Raw genomic sequence first — 17,903 nt, 5'->3', positions numbered from 1 at the left:
TCTCCAGCAACACATTTCCATCTCTGATCTCCAGCATCTGCAGACCTCATTTTCTCTTCATAGATTCTTTACTCAGCAAATCGTGAGTTCATGGAATGCCCTGCCAGTAGCAGTGGTGGACTCTCCCATTTATGGGCATTTAAACGGGCATTGGATAGGCATATGGAGGATAGTGGGCTAGTGTAGGTTAGGTGGGCTTGGATCGGCGCAACATCGAGGGCCAAAGGGCCTGTACTGCGCTGTATTTTTCTATGTTTCTATGTTTCTTTTATTGTCTGGTTGTATTCGCCTTAACTTTCCAGATTCATCCAAGTTGTTTAAAAAATAGTACTTATGTAACCTACAGCAGCTTGTAGACAATCCATTACAGAAGTTTCCAACTAAAATGACTTGGAAAGGAACATAGAAGTTGTGGTTCGTAAGTTTGCAGATGACACTAAAATTAGTGGTGTAATGGACAGCAAAGGTTACCTCAAAGTACAATAGGACTATGATCAGATGGACAAATGGGCCAAGGTGTGGCAAATGGAATGTAATTTAGACAAATGTGAGGTGCTGCATTTTGGCAGGGCAAATCAGGGCTGGACTTGGACACTTAATGGTAAGGTTTGGGGAGTATTGCTGAAGAAAGAAACCTTGGGTGCGGGTTCATTGTTTCTTGAAAGCGGAGTCGCAGGTAGACGGTGAAGAATGCGCTTAGTACGCTTGCCTTTATTGGTCAGTGCATTGAGGAAAGGAGTTGGGAGGACATTTTGTGCCTGTACAGAACATAGGTTAGGACATTTTTTGAATGCTCCATTCAGTTCTAGTGTCCCTGCTATAGGAAGGATGTTGTGAATCCTGAAAAGGTTTGGAAAACATTTACAACAATATTTCCAGGTTTGGAGAGTTTGAGCTATAGGGAGAGGCTGAATAGGCTGGGGCTTTTTTCCTGGGGCCTTTGGAGGCTGAGAGCTGACCTTACATAAGTGTGTAAAATCCTGAAGAGCATGGACAAGGTGAATAGCCAAAGTGTTTTCCCAAGTGTAGGGGAGTCCAGATGGTATGGTTTCGGGTGAGAGAGAGAAAGATTTAAAAGGGACCTGAGGGGCAACCTTTTCATGCAGAGAGGCATATGGAATGATCCACAAGTGGTGGTGGAGGCTGGTACAATTACAAAATTTAAAAGGCATCTGGATTCGTATATGAATAAGAAGGGTTTAGAAGGATATGGGCCAAATGCTTGCAAATGGGACCAGGTTAATTTAGAATATCGGGTCAGCATGGATGAGTTGGATTGAAGAGCCTGTTTCATTGCTGCACCTCTCTGTGACCCTACAACCAATTAACATGGAATTTTCCTATGATATCATTCTTAGTTTTGTTAATCCTCTGGTTCAAACCTATTCCAAGCTGCTCCCTTGTAGGTCACACTACCGTCCCCACTCCATGTGTGACTTAGGCCTCAAGCTAAGTCAAGAAGCTAATTGGTCCATGGACTAGTAACCAGTTATTGATGACAAAGGCCTTCTGCCTGCCAACAACTATATTATTGGCTCATAGGGATCTGAACAGCTTGGAGCCAGGAATATGATACAGAAAAACCAACAGATTTCCACCAACTCAAGTGATCTTTCTGTTCTCTGCAGTATGACAGCACTTTAAGCTGAAGAAAAACAGTTTATGTTTCCTTCAGAACTTGTTAATGCTGTGAATTTTAGTGAATCAGAGACCTTTTAAAAGTGAACCAGCTAATCCTGTACCTCTTGTAAATTCATGGAAGCATCCAGAGAATGATGATCAAGAAGCTGTGTTATGACTAGTGCAAGAATCATAAAAATCATCTCAGCAATCACTGAAATGCTTTCCCAGTCTCTATATCTGTTAATAACAGCCTTTTTTTTTCCTTCTATCTTAGTGAGAGGGAGTTTATAAGAGAATACATATTTGAACCAGTAGAGTTTTATGCTGATGGCTCATAACTCTGTTGGTTATCTGTGGCTAGATTCTATTTATTTGTAATAAAAAATATTGTTTTGTAGAGAAACCTGGCCCATGCTTTCTGTCAACATGGGTCTAGAAGTCAGTTAAATAGGAAATTTTGTGTATTTTTAAATATATCTTTAACTTTTATGACAACCCCAGGAATAACGGGTTTTCATTTCCAGTACTCCAGTGATGAGATAAAACTTATGTGAAAGATATAGATAAATATACACACTCTCTTTCTCTCCCACTTTCTGTACTGCATGAATCATAGATATGCTTTCTCTCTCTCACTCATACTTGGTGCTGTCTATGAATAATTCACTTGCTTCTCTCTTCAGGTTCTGGTGCTATCTGCAGGCTCCGTCTCTGGGCCACACTGTGCTCAGTCAGCTCCAGCAGAACTGTTGACTAAAGTGATTGGGATTGTGACAACTCGTCTCTGACAGGATACCATCTCTGCAATTTATGCTTGTTCCTCGAGATTACTGTTGATGTCATTTTTGATCTTACATTGAATCCACTGGATGTCCACAGTGATATGAAGATTTATTTTATTCTTGCATTTCTGTTAACATGGCATCACCTGAATGAGTCACAAGGTAAAACTGATTTACTTATCTGTATTTAAAGTTACTAATACAGCATTTCTCCAAGAAGGATGTCTGTACTAAAACATTTCAAGAAATAAAAGCCAAGCTGTAAGGTTTGGTGAACAGGTTTCAGTGGACTGTACCTATGGGTGAATGTAGCTAATTATAGATCTCCAGACATTGTATTGTTTATTTACATTAGGATATATTTGATCGCCTCAGGCTTTAGAGAGCGACCAATATTGTGTTCCACCATAGGAACTAGGAATACAGTTGGTTAATATAATTTCCCTTTGTCACTGGGAACTGGCTTTGAGTTCAGTTCAAGCTGATGGATGTAACTCGCCAAGTTCCATTGGCTGTAAAAGGCTCTTAGAAATTAACTGCATTGTCAGAGGCTAGGAATTCCGCAGTGAGTAATTTTCCTCTTATCCCCCATTTACAAGGATGAAAACAGGAGTTGACTTTTTTATTCAAATTCTTGGGGTATGGGCATCACTGGCTAGTTACCCCAATGAAGGTGATAATGGTTTCAGGATGACTAGAATTGTGAATTTAAGGATGACATTTGTGCAACAATTACAGATGACCTTAGTTCAAGAGATCAGCACTCTAGCAGAAGTGAGTTGACATACTAGCCTCGGAGATAGATCAGTACAGATGTAATTGTAGATATTTAAGGGGATATTTCAGAGTAATAAAAATATTTATATTCCAATTTATAAAAAAAAACCTAAGGGGTGGACTGTAAAAATAGATAGAAACTGTTCTATTAGTATCTAAACAGAAAAACTAAGTAAAATGAGTTTTGGTCCTCTGGAAAGTGAGAATGGGGAGTTTATTGTAGAAAATAAGGAAATAGCAGGTGAAAGGAGAATCTTTAGATCTGAATCTTACTATCTTTGGTTAAGTCCAACTTGCATTGACGTTTTTGGAGGGATTTCTCCTGAGAGTCTGAGCGAGTTTTCTGACTGTATTTTATCAAACTACATTAACTACCTATCCCGTCCCTTTGTGTTACTCATATTTGATTCTGGTCCATGCACTGTTCAAAGGACAACTCATACTCAGTGGATATTCACCAAAAGACTGGTATCTGTTGCACTGATAGCTCCTTCAAAAGGTTGCTGTGTACCCAAATGAGCACTGGCAATCCAAGGGTGCCCTGCTCTCTCAAGGACAGATTGTGAACATTTTGAAGGAGGGGAAAATAGTACTTCATTTCTCTCGCAGGGCTCTGGAGATCTGGCTGAGGGGAATTACAAAGGAGAGGAGTCCTCTTTTTGGAGAGCCAGCAGAGTTCTGAGTCTGAATTTGTGGGAGATGCAAAAAAACTCAATTATCTTTTTCACAGTGACACACTAAGTATCATCCTCTTCTCTCTGCCACCTCACACTTAGGATTTGGAGATGCTGTTATTGGATTGGGGTGTACAGAGTTAAAAATCACACAACACCGGGTTATACCCCAATAGATTTAATTGAAATGCTAGCTTTCGGAGCGCTGCTCCTTCATCAACCACCTGATGAAGGAACCGCGCTTTGAAAGTTAGTGTTTCCAATTAAATCTATTGGAGTATAACCTGGTGTTTTGTGACTTTTAACCTCACATTTACTCTATCTACTAGTGTACACACTTCCCACCAAGAGTTATGTCCTTCCATTCTCACTAACACAGGAAGGATTTCTCAATGACCATAGAGTCCAGAAGCAGAGGTCACACACTAAAGGTGTGGGGTAGGCCATTTGCAACTAATTGAAGAGGAATGTCTTCACCCAGAATATAGCGAGCCTATGGAAATCTCTGCCACAGAAAGCACTCGAGGCCAGAACATTGAATTTCAAGAAGGTATTGGATACAGTATTTAGAATTAAACAAAGCAAAGTTATGGGTGAAAAGTGGGTTTGGGAACTGAGTTGGATGATCAACCATAATCCCTTTGAATGTTGGAGCAGTCTTGAACAGCTAAGCAGCCTACACCTGCTCCTGCTTTTTATATTTCTATGACTCTTTTTCTGCAAAATCTTACCTCACTCAAGGCAGAGGGTAGTGGTGGAAGGGTGTTTTTCTGGTGAGGTCTGTGACTAGTGGTGTTCTGCATGGATCCATAGTGTGATTTCTGCTATTTGCGATATATATAAATGACATGGATAAAATATAGAATGGTGGATTAGTAAGTTTTCAGACAACACAAACATAATTGGAGTTGTGGATAGTGTAGAAAACTGTCAAAAGATACAGTGAGGTATAAATCAGTTGCAGATATGTGCAGAGAAATGGCAAATGGAGTTTAGAACATAGAACAGTACAACATACTACAGGCCCTTCGACCCTCGATGTTGTGCCGACCTTTTATCCTACTCTAAGCTCAAACTAACCTACGTACCCTACATTTTACTATCATCCATGTGCCTAACCAAGAGTCACTTAAATGTCCCTAATGCATCTGACTCTACTATCATTCCAGGCAATGTGTTCCATGCTCTCACTACTCTTTGTGTAAAGAACAAACCTTTGACATCTTCCCTAAACCTTCCTCCAATCACCTTAAAATTATGCCCTCTTTTGATAGCCATTTCTACCTCTAGCTATCAATTCTTGTATGCCTCTCATCATCTTGGACACGTCTTATCAAGTCACCTCTCATTCATCTGCCCTCCAACCAGGGCTTTATAGAGCTGCAGCATAACTTTATGGTTCTTAAATTCAATCCCTCTTCTAATGAAAGCCACCGTATGCCTTCTTAACAACCCTATCAACTTGGGTGGCAACTTTGAGGGATCAATGGACATGGACCCCAAGATTCCTCTGATCCTCTTCACTGGCTTTAACCCTGCAATTGCTTTTGCATGTTGAACTCCATCTGCCACTTTGCAGCCCAGCTCTGCATTTGGGTAATCTGGGTAAGTGTGAGGCGCTGCACTTCTGGAGACCAAATTTTAAGGAAAAGTATACAGTTAATAACAGAAACCTGAACAGCACTGATGTATAGAGGGATCTTGGGGTTCAAATCTACAGCTTCCTGAAAGTGGCCAACAAGTAGATAGAGTGGGAAAGAAGGCAAATGGCATGGAACACATTGCCTGGAATGATAATAGAGTCAGATGCATTAGGGACATTTAAGTGACTCTTATTGGTCAGGGAGTTGAGTACAAGAGTCAGGATGTCTTGTTGCAGCTTTATAAGACTTTGGTTAGGTCACACTTACAGATTTTGCATTCAATTCTGATTACCACATTACTGTGGAGGCTTTGGAGGGGGTATAGAAGAGGTTTACCAGGATGCTGTCTGGATTAGAGGATATGAACTATAAGGAAAGGCTAGAAAAGCCTACTCTATTTTCTCTGGAGCGTCAGAGACTGAGGCGGAAACATGACAGAAGTGTATACAATTATGAGATGCACAGATAGGATTTCTAGCCAGAAACCCTTTCTCCCAGAGTTGAAATGTCTAAAAGAAGGGGACATGCATTTAAGCTGAGTGGGGAAAATTCAAAGGAGATGTGAGGAGCATGTTTTTTGCACAGAGAGTAGTAGGAATCTGGAACCTGCTGCCAGGGGTGGTGATGGAAACAGATGTGATAGGGGTGTTTAAGGGACTCATAGATAAGCACATGAATATGCAAGGACTGAAGGGATATGGACCAAGGGCAGGCAGAAGGGACTATTTTAACTTGGCATCATGTTCATAGAATCACTGCAGTGTGGAAACAGGCCATTTGGCCCAATAAGTCCACATCAAGAGTATCCCACCCAGATCCTTTCCCAAAGAACAAAGAAAATTTACAGCCCAGGAACAGGCCCTTCGGCCCTCCAAGCCTGAGCATATCCAAATGTATTGTCTAAACCTGTTGGTCTTACCCTACCCTATTGCTCTACATTTCCCCTGATACATCTCTGAACACTATGGGCAATTTAGCATGGCCAATTCACCTAATCTGCACAGCTTTGAAGAAACAGGAGCTCCCGCAGGAAACCCACGCAGACACAGGGGAATGAGCAAACTCCACACAGACATTTTGAGGCTGGAATGAAACCCAGGTCCTTGACTCTGTGAAGCACCGTGCTGCCTTTGGCACAACATGGGTTGAAGGGTCCATTCATGTGCTGTTTAATTCTGTGTTCTATGTTCATTCTCACCCCTCCCCAAACTCCGACATCACTAACCTTACATAGCCTTGGAACCTCCCACTTATAATCTCGGAACACCTTACTACCTTTCAACCACTAAGATTAACAGGCATGCTACCCACTCTCATTTCACTTCATATCTTTATTTTCTCATTTCAGGAGAAGAAAGCCTATAGGAGGTGAGAGTGAGCTCATTCAGCTGGAGAGGTGCCAGACAGTAGATCTCTCATCTAAACATGGAGAGAATCCTTTCCTGTTCTGTAGGTGCAGCCAACATGCCTACCACCACCCCATAGAAATGTCCAGCTTTTCCCAGAAGTCACCTTCTGATCTCTGAGGATAACAGTACCAAAGTCTCAGTGTTGGCATTGGCAAGTTTCTCTATTGCAACCACTACCATCCTGGATACTGAAACCTCATTGGAAATAGTTCCTCCGTCTCTGTCACCTATGTTCCAATAAAGCCAACTTTGACAAGGGAGCCTCCAAAGCGCTCACCTTCTTCCTTGACTGAGGATTCCCGGCACTGTTGTTGACAGGGCCCTCAACCAGTCTGACCCATGTCCCATACTTCGGCCCTCACCCCCTCACTTCCCTCCCGTAATAGTTTCTTCTTGTCCTTACCACCATACCACAAGCATCCTCATCCAGAAAATCATCAGCCGCCATTTCAACCACCTCCCAGCAAGATGCCACCACTAGACACATATTCCCCTCCCTTATCCGCCTTCCGAAAGGACATTTCCCTCTGGCATATCCTGGTCAACTCTTTCTTCACTCCCATGTCCCGTTCTCTCCACTCCTCCCCGCCACAGTTCCATATCACCTTTGCCTGCAATTGGCAAAGATGTAACACTTGCCTATTTACCTCCTCCCTCCTCTGTTGCCAAGGGCCTAAACAAAACTTTCAGGTGAAGCAACATTTTACCTGCACTTCACACAATCTAGTCTTCTGCATTCGCTGCTCACAATGTGGTCATCTCTACATTGAGGAAACAAAGCATAGACTGGGTGACTGCTTCGCAGAACACTTAGATGCTGCCTGTAAAAGTGACTCCGAGCTTCCAGTTACTTGCCACTCCAACACACTACCCTGTTCCCTGCCCAATTTCTCTGTCTCAGGCTTGCTGCAGTGCTCCAGTGAAGCTCAGTGTAAATTGGAAGAACAACATCTCATTTCTGTTTGGGGACCTTGCAGCCTCTGTACTCAATACAGTATCAAATTCACTAACTTTGGGGCTTGAACTCTCCTGTGTCGTAGTCCCCACACCAAGACACCAGGTCTTGTGACCACATAGTCTGTTATTGTACACAACTCATTGTTAGCCACAAGCCAGATTGTTATCCACTCCTTTGTCTGTCCTACTATTCTTCTCTCTGTTGGGGCTGGATTTTCACATATTGTTTACTCCTTAGCCCCACCACCACCCTATTTTCTGCATTAAAACTGACATTTTCCTAGCTACCATCAGTTCTGAGGAAAGGTCACTGGAACCGAAACGCTAACCCTGGTTTAGATTACATTACAGTGTGGAAACAGGCCCTTCGGCCCAACAAGTCCACACCGACCCGCCGAAGCGAAACCCACCCATACCCCTACATTTACCCCTTACCTAACACTACGGGCAATTTAGTATGGCCAATTCACCTGACCCTGCACATCTTTGGACTGTGGGAGGAAACCGGAGCACCCGGAGGAAACCCATGCAGACACGGGGAGAACGTGCAAACTCCACACAGTCAGTCAGTCGCCTGAGGCGGGAATTGAACCCGGGTCTCTGGCGCTGTTAGGCAGCAGTGCTAACCACTGTGCCACCGTGCCGCCCAAGTGCTGCCATACCTGCTGAGCTTGTCCAGCAATTTCTGTTTTTGTTTCTGATTTACAACATCTGCTGTACTTCTGTATTTTTAGCTCTTCAGGAGTGTCAGGCTTAGAAAGTGTGGAAGCATAATATCGTGAGCACTCATTGCAACATCTCTAGAGATGGCCAGGGAAGAAATTTCCCAAGCTCCTAACACTTGGAGGATGGCTGGAACTCAGGTAGCAAAGGACCTTGGCAATGTTAATGTTGGCAATCAGGACTTCATCCACATGCACAGTGAGAAATAGGAGCAGACTGACACAGGGATACGATAGCCTTCATTGTCCAGAAGCTTCAAAGTGTAGTGAGTCACATCACTATCTGTCTGTACCCATGGATAGGTGGTAGCTATCAAGAAAAACCATGCCCAGAACTCTCACGAACTGCTGGAGAGGCACATAAGCCTCCATTCCATCAGCCCAGGCACTGGTCCCTCGACTAAAGTCAAGGAAAATAGGGAACATGGTGTGTATCCCAGGTGGAGGAGAAACTGCATACAGTCCCCTTAGAAGTCTTCACTCAGGACACTCCAAAGTGGCTAGGGCCTCTCTCCAACCCTGCCTGCCCCCTGTGGCCACAGAAAGTTGAAGCTGAGAAGGGTCAACTTGCCTCTGGCAAGAAAACTCTCGGCATGTCTGGTCCGTCCAGACATAAGTGTCCCTGTGACCATCCGTTTGCTCCCAAACCTTGCAGCAGGTACCTTCCACCACAGAACTAGGAAATGCACCGATGGGAAGTAGGAGCAAAAAAGGAGAAAATCTTCCGATTGTGGTGCATAGATGTTAAGCTGCAGAAAATTAGCTCAGTTTGAAATTGAAGAAATTCAGTTTCTCTTGCAGCAGTTACTGAGAGCTGTGACGTTTTCTAAATGAATCTGTCACTCTTACAACCATTGGAAGCTCCCAGAGAAAGACAATTGGACAGAGGACTTGGTTAGTTGAAGAAGGATCATCTCAACATCAAAATTGGGAAGCAAAAGCTCCTGAACTGACTTTCAAGTTTTTTCTACCTCTGCCAGAATCTATTTGTTTGTCTGTTTGCATGGAAGAGTTTATAAATGGATTAGAGTTTTAGGTAGTGGTGTTATGTGCCAGTGGTTTACGTCAGTTTACTTGGGAAACTGGTGGATGTGGTGTATTTGGATTTCCAGAAGACATTTGACAAGGTGTTGCATAAAAAATATGTTGCTGCATAAGATAAAGATACACAGCATTATAAGTAATGTATTAGCATGGATAGAGAATTGGTTAACTAACAGAAAGTAGAGAGTGGAAACGAATGGGCATTTTTCTGTTTGGAGATCAATGGTTAGTGGTGTGCGTCAGGAATCAGTGTTAGGATCATAATTGTTTACAATTTACAGAGATGATTTGGAATTGGGGAAGAAGTGTAGTGTGTTAAAGTTTGCAGATGATACTATGATGAGTGGTAGAGTAAAGTGTGCAGGGGACACTGAAAGTCTGCAGAGGGATATAGATAGGTTAAGCGAGTAGGTAAGGGTCTTGCAGATAGAGTACAATGTTGGTAAATGTGGGGTCATCCATTTTTGATGCGAGTAACAGCCAAATGGACAATTAATTAAACGGTGAAAAAAGCTGCTGTGCAGAGGGACCCAGGTGTCCTTGTGCATGATTCACAAAAAAAATGGTTTGCAGCAGGTAATTGAGAAACCAAATGGAATAATATCCTTCATTGCTAAAGGGATAGAGTTTAAAAACAGGTTATGCTGCAGCGGTATGAGGTGCTGGTGAGGCCAAGGGGGATGCAGAGGAAGTTCACTAGGTTGATTCTGGAATTGAGAGAGTTGATTTATGAGGAAATATTTAATAGACTGGGACTGTACTCATTGGAATTTAGAAGAATGGGCGGGAGGATCTTATAAAAACAAATAAAATTATGAATGGAAGGGATAAGATAGAAGCGGAGAGGTTGTTTCTATTTGTGGGTGAAATTAGAACTCGTTGGGGGGGTGGTGCATGGCCTCAAACTAAGAAGGAACAGATTTAGGACTGAGTTCACGAGGAACTTCTCCACTCAAAGACTTGTGAATCTGTGGAATTCCGTGCCCAATGCAATAAATGAGGCTTGCTCATTGAATATTTTTAAGGCAAAGATAGATTGATTTTTGAATAGTAAAGGAATTAAAAGTTACAGTGAGCGGACGACTAAGTGAGAAGCTGAGTCCATGAAAAGATCAGCCATTTTCTTATTGAATGGCAGAGCAAGCTTGAGGGGCTGGTAGCCCACTCCTGCTCCTATTTCTTATGTACCATCAAGATAGATCAGAAAGTCTATTGTGGAAAAGTTATAAGGACATTGCTGACAGATATAGATGAGTTGGGTGAGTTGCTAAAATTCTGCTGATGGGGTAATGTAGAAAATGGCAGAAAGAATGAAACAGCAGAGTATTACTTAAATGGAGAATGACTGCGGAACTCCAAGATACAAAGGAATTTGGGTTTTCTCATGCAACAGCCTCAGAGTGAAGGGATGACCTTTTAGAACTGAGATGAGGAAGAATTTCTTCAGCCAGAGGGTGGTTAATCTGTGAAACTAATTTTCACAGAGAGCTGTGGAAGCCAAGTCATTGAACGCATGAAGGACAGAGATAGATGGGTTCTTGATTGATATGGGGATCAGAGGTTATGGGGAGAAAGCAAAAGAATGGGGTTGAGAAACAAATCAGCCATGATCGAATGGCGGAGCAGACTCAATGGATCCAGTGGCCTGTTTTTGCTGCAATGTCTTATAGTCAATCACAAGAAGTTGTTACACATGTAGTCAACAAGGCCAAGAGAGGAATTGAACATAAAATCAAAGATATCATTCTTCAGTTATACAGGGGATTGGTGAGACCACATCTTAAATACTGTGTACAGTTTTAGTCTCCTTATGTAAGGAAAGATGTAGATGCATTGGAGGCAGTTCAGAGGATATTTACTCGACTGATACCTGGAATGAGTGAGTTGTCTTATGAGAATGGTTGGGCAGCTGAGCTTGTACCTGCTGGAGTTTAAAAGAGAGAAGGTTGACTTAATTGAATGGAATAAAATCCTGAAATAAGAAGTGAAAACGCTGGAGAAACTCAGCAAGTTGGGCAGCAATAGAATGTAAAAGTCTGGAAATGTTGCTGCAACTATGCAACGTATGAATGATACCACACCTGGAGTATTGCAAACAACTTTGGTCCTCTTACTTGAGGAGGGATGTAAATGCATTAGAAGCAGTTTAGGGGAGCTTTAAAGATGAGGAGTTTGTCTTTGAAATAACTGCACAAAGGCCAGTAACCCATCACCAATCTGAAGCCTGTCATACCAATCTGAAGCCTATCTAACCTACACTATTCCATGTACGTCCATATGCTTGTCCAATGACGACTTAAAAGTACTTAAAGTTGGCGAATCTACTAAGAGCAAATATCAAACAAGTCTTGAGGAGTGGCACTATACATCTATATTCTCCTTTGGACATACTGATCAAATTAGGCCAGTTTCACTTTTTGGAGCAAATTGGGCCGGTTTCTCTTTGTGGACAAAATTGGGCCAGTTTCTCTTTGCGGTCAGCGGCTTGGTTCACTAACATTACTCTGTTTCCCAGGACTGCCCTTGGTTGAGGATGGTCCAGGCTGCTCATCCCCATGATGTTGGCTATGAAGCTGGAGACTGATATTAGATCCTTCATCTTCAGAGTAAGGGGGAAGGTTTAGAATCAGGGAGTGTGCTTGCACTATCAAAAGATGTTTGGGGCTCAGTGGGTTTCCTCGGATAAAATCGTCACTCCTCATCCCTATCAGTGTCATCCTCACCCTCAAATAGTGTCGGTATGCCAGACATAAGCTCAGGATCCTGAGTCGAACTTAGATTCTTTTTTCACAGCACTGTTGCTTCAACCCTTTTTTTGCTTCCTCAGCCTTAGTGTCCTTACAATGTTTCTCCTGTTTCCTTTTTTTTGCCTCCCATATACCCATTCACACACAGCTATTAAAATCTCCCAACTTCTGGGAGTTCCATCTGCTGTACATACCTCTAGCTCCTATCACATGCACTATTCCTCCAACTGGCCAGTAAGGTATCTTTCCATTTACTATGTACTTTATCCTTCCATTCTTTAATTAATAATATGCACTTTTTCTCACAATTTTTCTTTCAAATTAGATTTACTGCCTGTTCACTAGAGGCCACATCCTGGCTTCCTAGTTTCCTCACTTGTACAGAAAATATAGAATCAAGACTTACATATAGAGTATAATAAAGTATTTAAATAATACATTTACAGTCATTAGTAACATTTCTAGCACTTCCATTTCAAATTTTCTAAATTTTAAAAAATGTTGATTAACTATTGTTCTGTCCCAAAATTTCAATGTACCCACTGCAACTGCTATTTTGGTTGCTGATCTGTTTCTTCATGCCCAATGTTGCAATTTCCCCAAGAGTGACCAATCTTTTGCAATTTTTGCTTTTAACTCTTTGAAATTTCCTTTTTTGCCCTGTCATTAATACATTAAGTTTAAACATCCAAGAGAATTCATGCGTCCATGATATAGTTGTGTAATTAAGAATTTAATTGAAATCGCCAGCAATTAGATTTTCATACTCTTAAGCAAGCTTATCATATAACATCAGAATAACTATAGCACAGAAGGTTATTCATCCTGTTGTTTCAGTGCCAGTCCTTCGCATGAGGAACTCAGCAAGTCTCACCCGAATATTGTTCACCATCAGCCCCACATCTTCATCGGTTTACTCAGATTTTAGAACATTTGACCAAAATTTAGTTCAAACAGGACTGCATTTCCAAAATTCCAATTTTCACGAAGTATATTTACAATGAGAAAATTGTTTCATCTAGAATTAAAGATTAGTTTACCTGTTAGAACAGTATTTGGAAGTTCATTCTTGCCAGAAAATGAAATTCCAAATGTGATAAATTCCAATTCTAAGAGATAATTTTTCCCAATCTTTACGACCCAAATTTTTAAATCAACATTTCCTGGCAGATTTTGTTTTGCATTAGTACTAATAGTCCCTCAAAAGGTCATTACATTAACCATGCATGACCCAGACTGATAAAAGGCACAGGGGGGGGGACTACATTTTCAAATCAACATGGATTTCCAGAACGTAGACTTAAATCAAAACTTTCCTGAATCAAAATAAGAGATACGAAACAAGAAGCACATGCAACCAATGAACAAAAATACATTCAAAACAAACCACAAAGAGTTAACACTTAGTTCAATGAGTGTGATTATAGAAAGCTGGACACTCTCTCGCACTTATGAACATTTTCTAACTTTCTTCCTATCTCAGTTTTAGCTTTTGGTTTATTCCTTGCTCATAAAGGTAACGAGACATTCACTTTCCATGACAATCAAATTAGGGAGTTTAGCTCCATAAATCTTGGCTGTGACACATAGCCGCTAACCAAAGACTTTCTCTCTAAGTGCGAATCAAAATACCTTTTAGCCGTTGCAGTTGTTCCCAGGTTTTCATTCACCCATTTTTCTTAGCTTTGGGCGGCTGACGGCGATTTTTGTTTTTAGAGGGATAATAGCCTTTCGCAACTTCTTTAAATTTATCTAAACACTGGAGCATGTAATTAGTATCCTAAGACGGGTCGCTGTGCCTTCCCTCAATGTTTGTCCTCGAGTTATCAATCTTCTTCAATTTAAATGAGCCTTCATAAGGCTAGTTGCCTTGGGACCCCTCTAGATCGGAGGTAAAGGAAATAACATATCCACTATCACCCGTCTCTTTCCAAATAATATTAGCCAATTACCCTGATGGAACCGGGGATCTCCTACATTAATTGGTGCCTTTCATATGTTTACGATGGGGCTTCTGCATCCTCTTTATGGGGACAAATAGATATAGGCTGTCCATTTCAGTGGGACATGATTTACTGGTCCCCGGGAAGGCCCTTCTTTCTTAATTTTCGAAGTCCTCATACCCCATTGTGACTTCTTCAGTTTTGTAGGATGGATCTACAAACTGTGGAAAAATGAACAACAAACAAACAAAGACAAACATTGGTGCCATTGTCACTTGCTCAAGTTCTGCTTAAATTTTTACTTTCGTACAGCAGCGGCTTTTTCTGTCCCGTCTTGCCTCAGCATCTTTCCCTAACTTGCGGTCAGCCTGTTTGCTTAGGTCAGGATCACGCAGAAAGCTGTACGATCCCAGAATCCTTCTTGTCTCAATGTCTCTCCGTAACTTGGGATCAGCCTGTTGAAGCAGGTCAGGATAATGTAAGGTTTGCTCAAGATCCCATAAACAAGGAATCCTGCTGGATCACACCATATTGTTGGAGAAAATTCTTATATGCAAGCCTTGAGTATTCACAAAGTTTATTTTATGATATTATCATGGAAAGATAGACAGTGACCATTCATCAAGAATAGACCGGGCTTTCTTTAAGGAGTTACAAATCGACTCGGCTAACAGTTAATTATACAAGACCACGACAAGACAAACAACACCCTATCTACAGAAATTAGAAGCAGATAAGCATGTGCCTCGGTTTAACAATGCTCTCGTACAGAAAGCAGGACGAATCTATGGACAAGCACAGGTGCAAGGTCATTTTACTAACAGCAGTTAGTAAACAAATCAGCAAAAACTCTGAGAAATAGCTTCATCAAAGGGCAGTCACAGACAAAATGGCTTCCAGAGTCACTATGCCATGTGACTTACTCAACTGCAGAGATCTGTTATTAGAGTTTAAAAATAAATACTGTTAAACCTTTTTTTAATTTTATAAAACAGTACAAAATACAAACAGTTAATAAAAAAGTAGCAGTTCACAAAAAACTATTTACAGGGGAAGGGGCAGCAAGGCCAAACCCCAAGCCTCACCGTGCAATCAGTTAACAGGGAAATGAGGGCAAACCTCAAATCCCATCTTCAGCCATCAAAAAGGAAACAGTAAAAAACACAGACAAGACAGTCCAATCAAATGAGAAACAGTGCACAAAACACAGTAAGCTACGCGCCCCTCCAACCTTCCAGTTACTCAAAGGCAGCCCAACCCTATGCCCCTTCCAGCTCTCGGTCCACCGTACACCCCTTCCAGCTCTTGGTCCACCCCAATGCACCATCTGGCTCTCGCCCACCCCGGCCTGTGGACTGCTTGACACACCTTCCAGCCACCTCTAGGACAACCTATCCAACTCTCTGCGTCGACAGTGCACTGGGCAACTTCGTGTTTATATTTTTTTATTTTATTAGCCAGTACAAATTACAAACAAGTAGTTAACATGAACAGCCATGTACAAGAAACAGCAACTTACACAGGAAAGGCAATGCCAAACCCCACCGTTCAACCAGTTTTCAAGGAAATTAGGACACAGAACATAGAAAAATACAGCGCAGTACAGGCCCTTTGGCCCTCGATGTTGCGCCGATCCAAGACCAACCTAACCTACACTAGCCCACTATCCTCCATATGCCCCTCCATATGCCTATCCAATGCCCGTTTAAATGCCCATAAAGAGGGAGAGTCCACCACTGCTCCTGGCAGGGCATTCCATGAACTCACGACTCGCTGAGTAAAGAATCTACCCCTAACATCTGTCCTATACCTACCACCCCTTAATTTAAAGCTATGCCCCCTCGTAATAGCTGACTCCATACGTGGAAAAAGGTACCCATGCTCAACCCTATCTAAACCCCTAATCATCTTGTACACCTCAATCAAGTCACCCCTAAACCTTCTTTTCTCCAGTGAAAACAGCTCCAAGTGCCTCAGCCTTTCCTCATACGATCTTCCTACCATACCAGGCAACATCCTGGTAAACCTCCTCTGCACCTGTTCCAGTGCCTCCACATCCTTCCAATAGTATGGCGACCAAAACTGCACACAATACTCCAGATGCGGCCGCACCAGAGTCTTATACAACTGCAACATGACATCAGGGCTCCGGAACTCAATTCCTCTACCAATAAAAGCCAGTACGCCATATGCCTTCTTCACCGCACTATTTACCTGGATGGCAACTTTCAGAGATGTGTGTACATGGTCACCGAGATCCCTCTGCTCATCCACACTACCAAGTATCCGACCATTAGCCCAGTACCCCGTCTTTTTGTTACTCTTACCAAAGTGAATCACCTCACACTTACCTACATTGAACTCCATTTGCCACTTTTCTGCCCAGCTCTGCAACTTATCTATATCCCGCTGTAACCTGACACATCCTTCCTCAATGTCAATTACTCCACCGATTTTCGTATCATCCGCAAACTTGCTCACCCAACCTTCTAGCCCCTCCTCCAGGTCATTTATAAAAATGACAAACAGCAATGGTCCCAAAACAGATCCTTGCGGAACACCGCTCGTAACTGCACTCCAAGATGAACCTTTACCATCAACTACTACCCTCTGTCTTCTTCCATCCAGCCAATTCCTAATCCAAACCTCCAACTCACCCTCAATGCCATACCTCTGTATTTTTTGCAGTAGCCTACCATGGGGAACCTTATCAAACGCCTTACTAAAATCCATATACACCACATCTACCGCTTTCCCCTCGTCGACCTCCTTAGTCACCTTCTCAAAGAATTCAATAAGGTTTGTGAGGCACGACCTGCCCTTCACAAAACCATGCTGACTATCTTTAATCACATTATTCCTATCCAGATGTTCATAAATCCTATCCCTTACAATTCTCTCTAAGACTTTGCCCACAACAGAAGTGAGACTCACCGGCCTATAGTTACTAGAGTTATCCCTACTCCCCTTTTTGAACAAGGGAACCACATTTGCTATCCTTCAGTCTACTGGCACTATTCCTGTAGACAACGAGGATATAAAAATCAAGGCCAATGGCTCTGCAATCTCCTCCCTTGCTTCCCAGAGAATCCTAGGATAAATGCCATCAGGCCCAGGGGACTTATCTATTTTCACTCTTTCCAGAATTTCCAACACCTCTTCCCTACATACCTCAAAGCCGTCCATTCTAATTAATTGTGACTCAATATTCACATCGGCAACAATGTCCTGTTCCTGAGTGAATACTGACGAAAAGTATTCATTCAGTGTCTCCCCAATCTCTTCCGCCTCCACACGCAACTTCCCACTACTATCCTTGACTGGACCTATTCCTACCCTAGTCATTCTTTTATTCCTAACATACCTATAGAAAGCTTTAGGGTTTTCCCTAATCCTACCAACTAAGGACTTTTCATGTCCCCTCCTTGCTGCTCTTAGCTCTCTCTTCAGATCCTTCCTGGCTACCTTATAACTCTCAATCGCTCCAATTGAACCTTCACACCTCATCTTTACATAGGCTGCCCTCTTCCATTTAACAAGGGATTCCAATTCCTTATTAAACCATGGCTCCCTCACATGACC

General features: G+C 42.2%; 1 protein-coding gene across 2 annotated transcripts in view; it reads left to right on the top strand.

Moving 5' to 3' along the window:
* LOC122541479 (cell adhesion molecule CEACAM6-like) overlaps positions 1–2,685 on the top strand; it is a 166,308-nt gene extending 163,623 nt beyond the window's left edge. For both annotated transcript variants that reach the window (XM_087979107.1, XM_087979106.1), the window contains exon 5: positions 2,307–2,685. In XM_087979107.1, the coding sequence (XP_087835233.1) occupies positions 2,307–2,380 (74 nt within the window). In that variant the 3' untranslated portion in view covers positions 2,381–2,685. The remainder of the gene's footprint in view (positions 1–2,306) is intronic.
* The last annotated feature ends 15,218 nt before the right edge of the window (positions 2,686–17,903 follow it).

Source organism: Chiloscyllium plagiosum, unplaced genomic scaffold (assembly GCF_037043375.1).
Source record: "Chiloscyllium plagiosum isolate Xiang-an unplaced genomic scaffold, Cpla_swu_hap1 HiC_scaffold_35, whole genome shotgun sequence".
Lineage (NCBI taxonomy): Eukaryota > Metazoa > Chordata > Chondrichthyes > Orectolobiformes > Hemiscylliidae > Chiloscyllium > Chiloscyllium plagiosum.
Note: the sequence above shows the minus strand (reverse complement) of the source record. Positions and strands in the feature narration are given on the sequence as shown.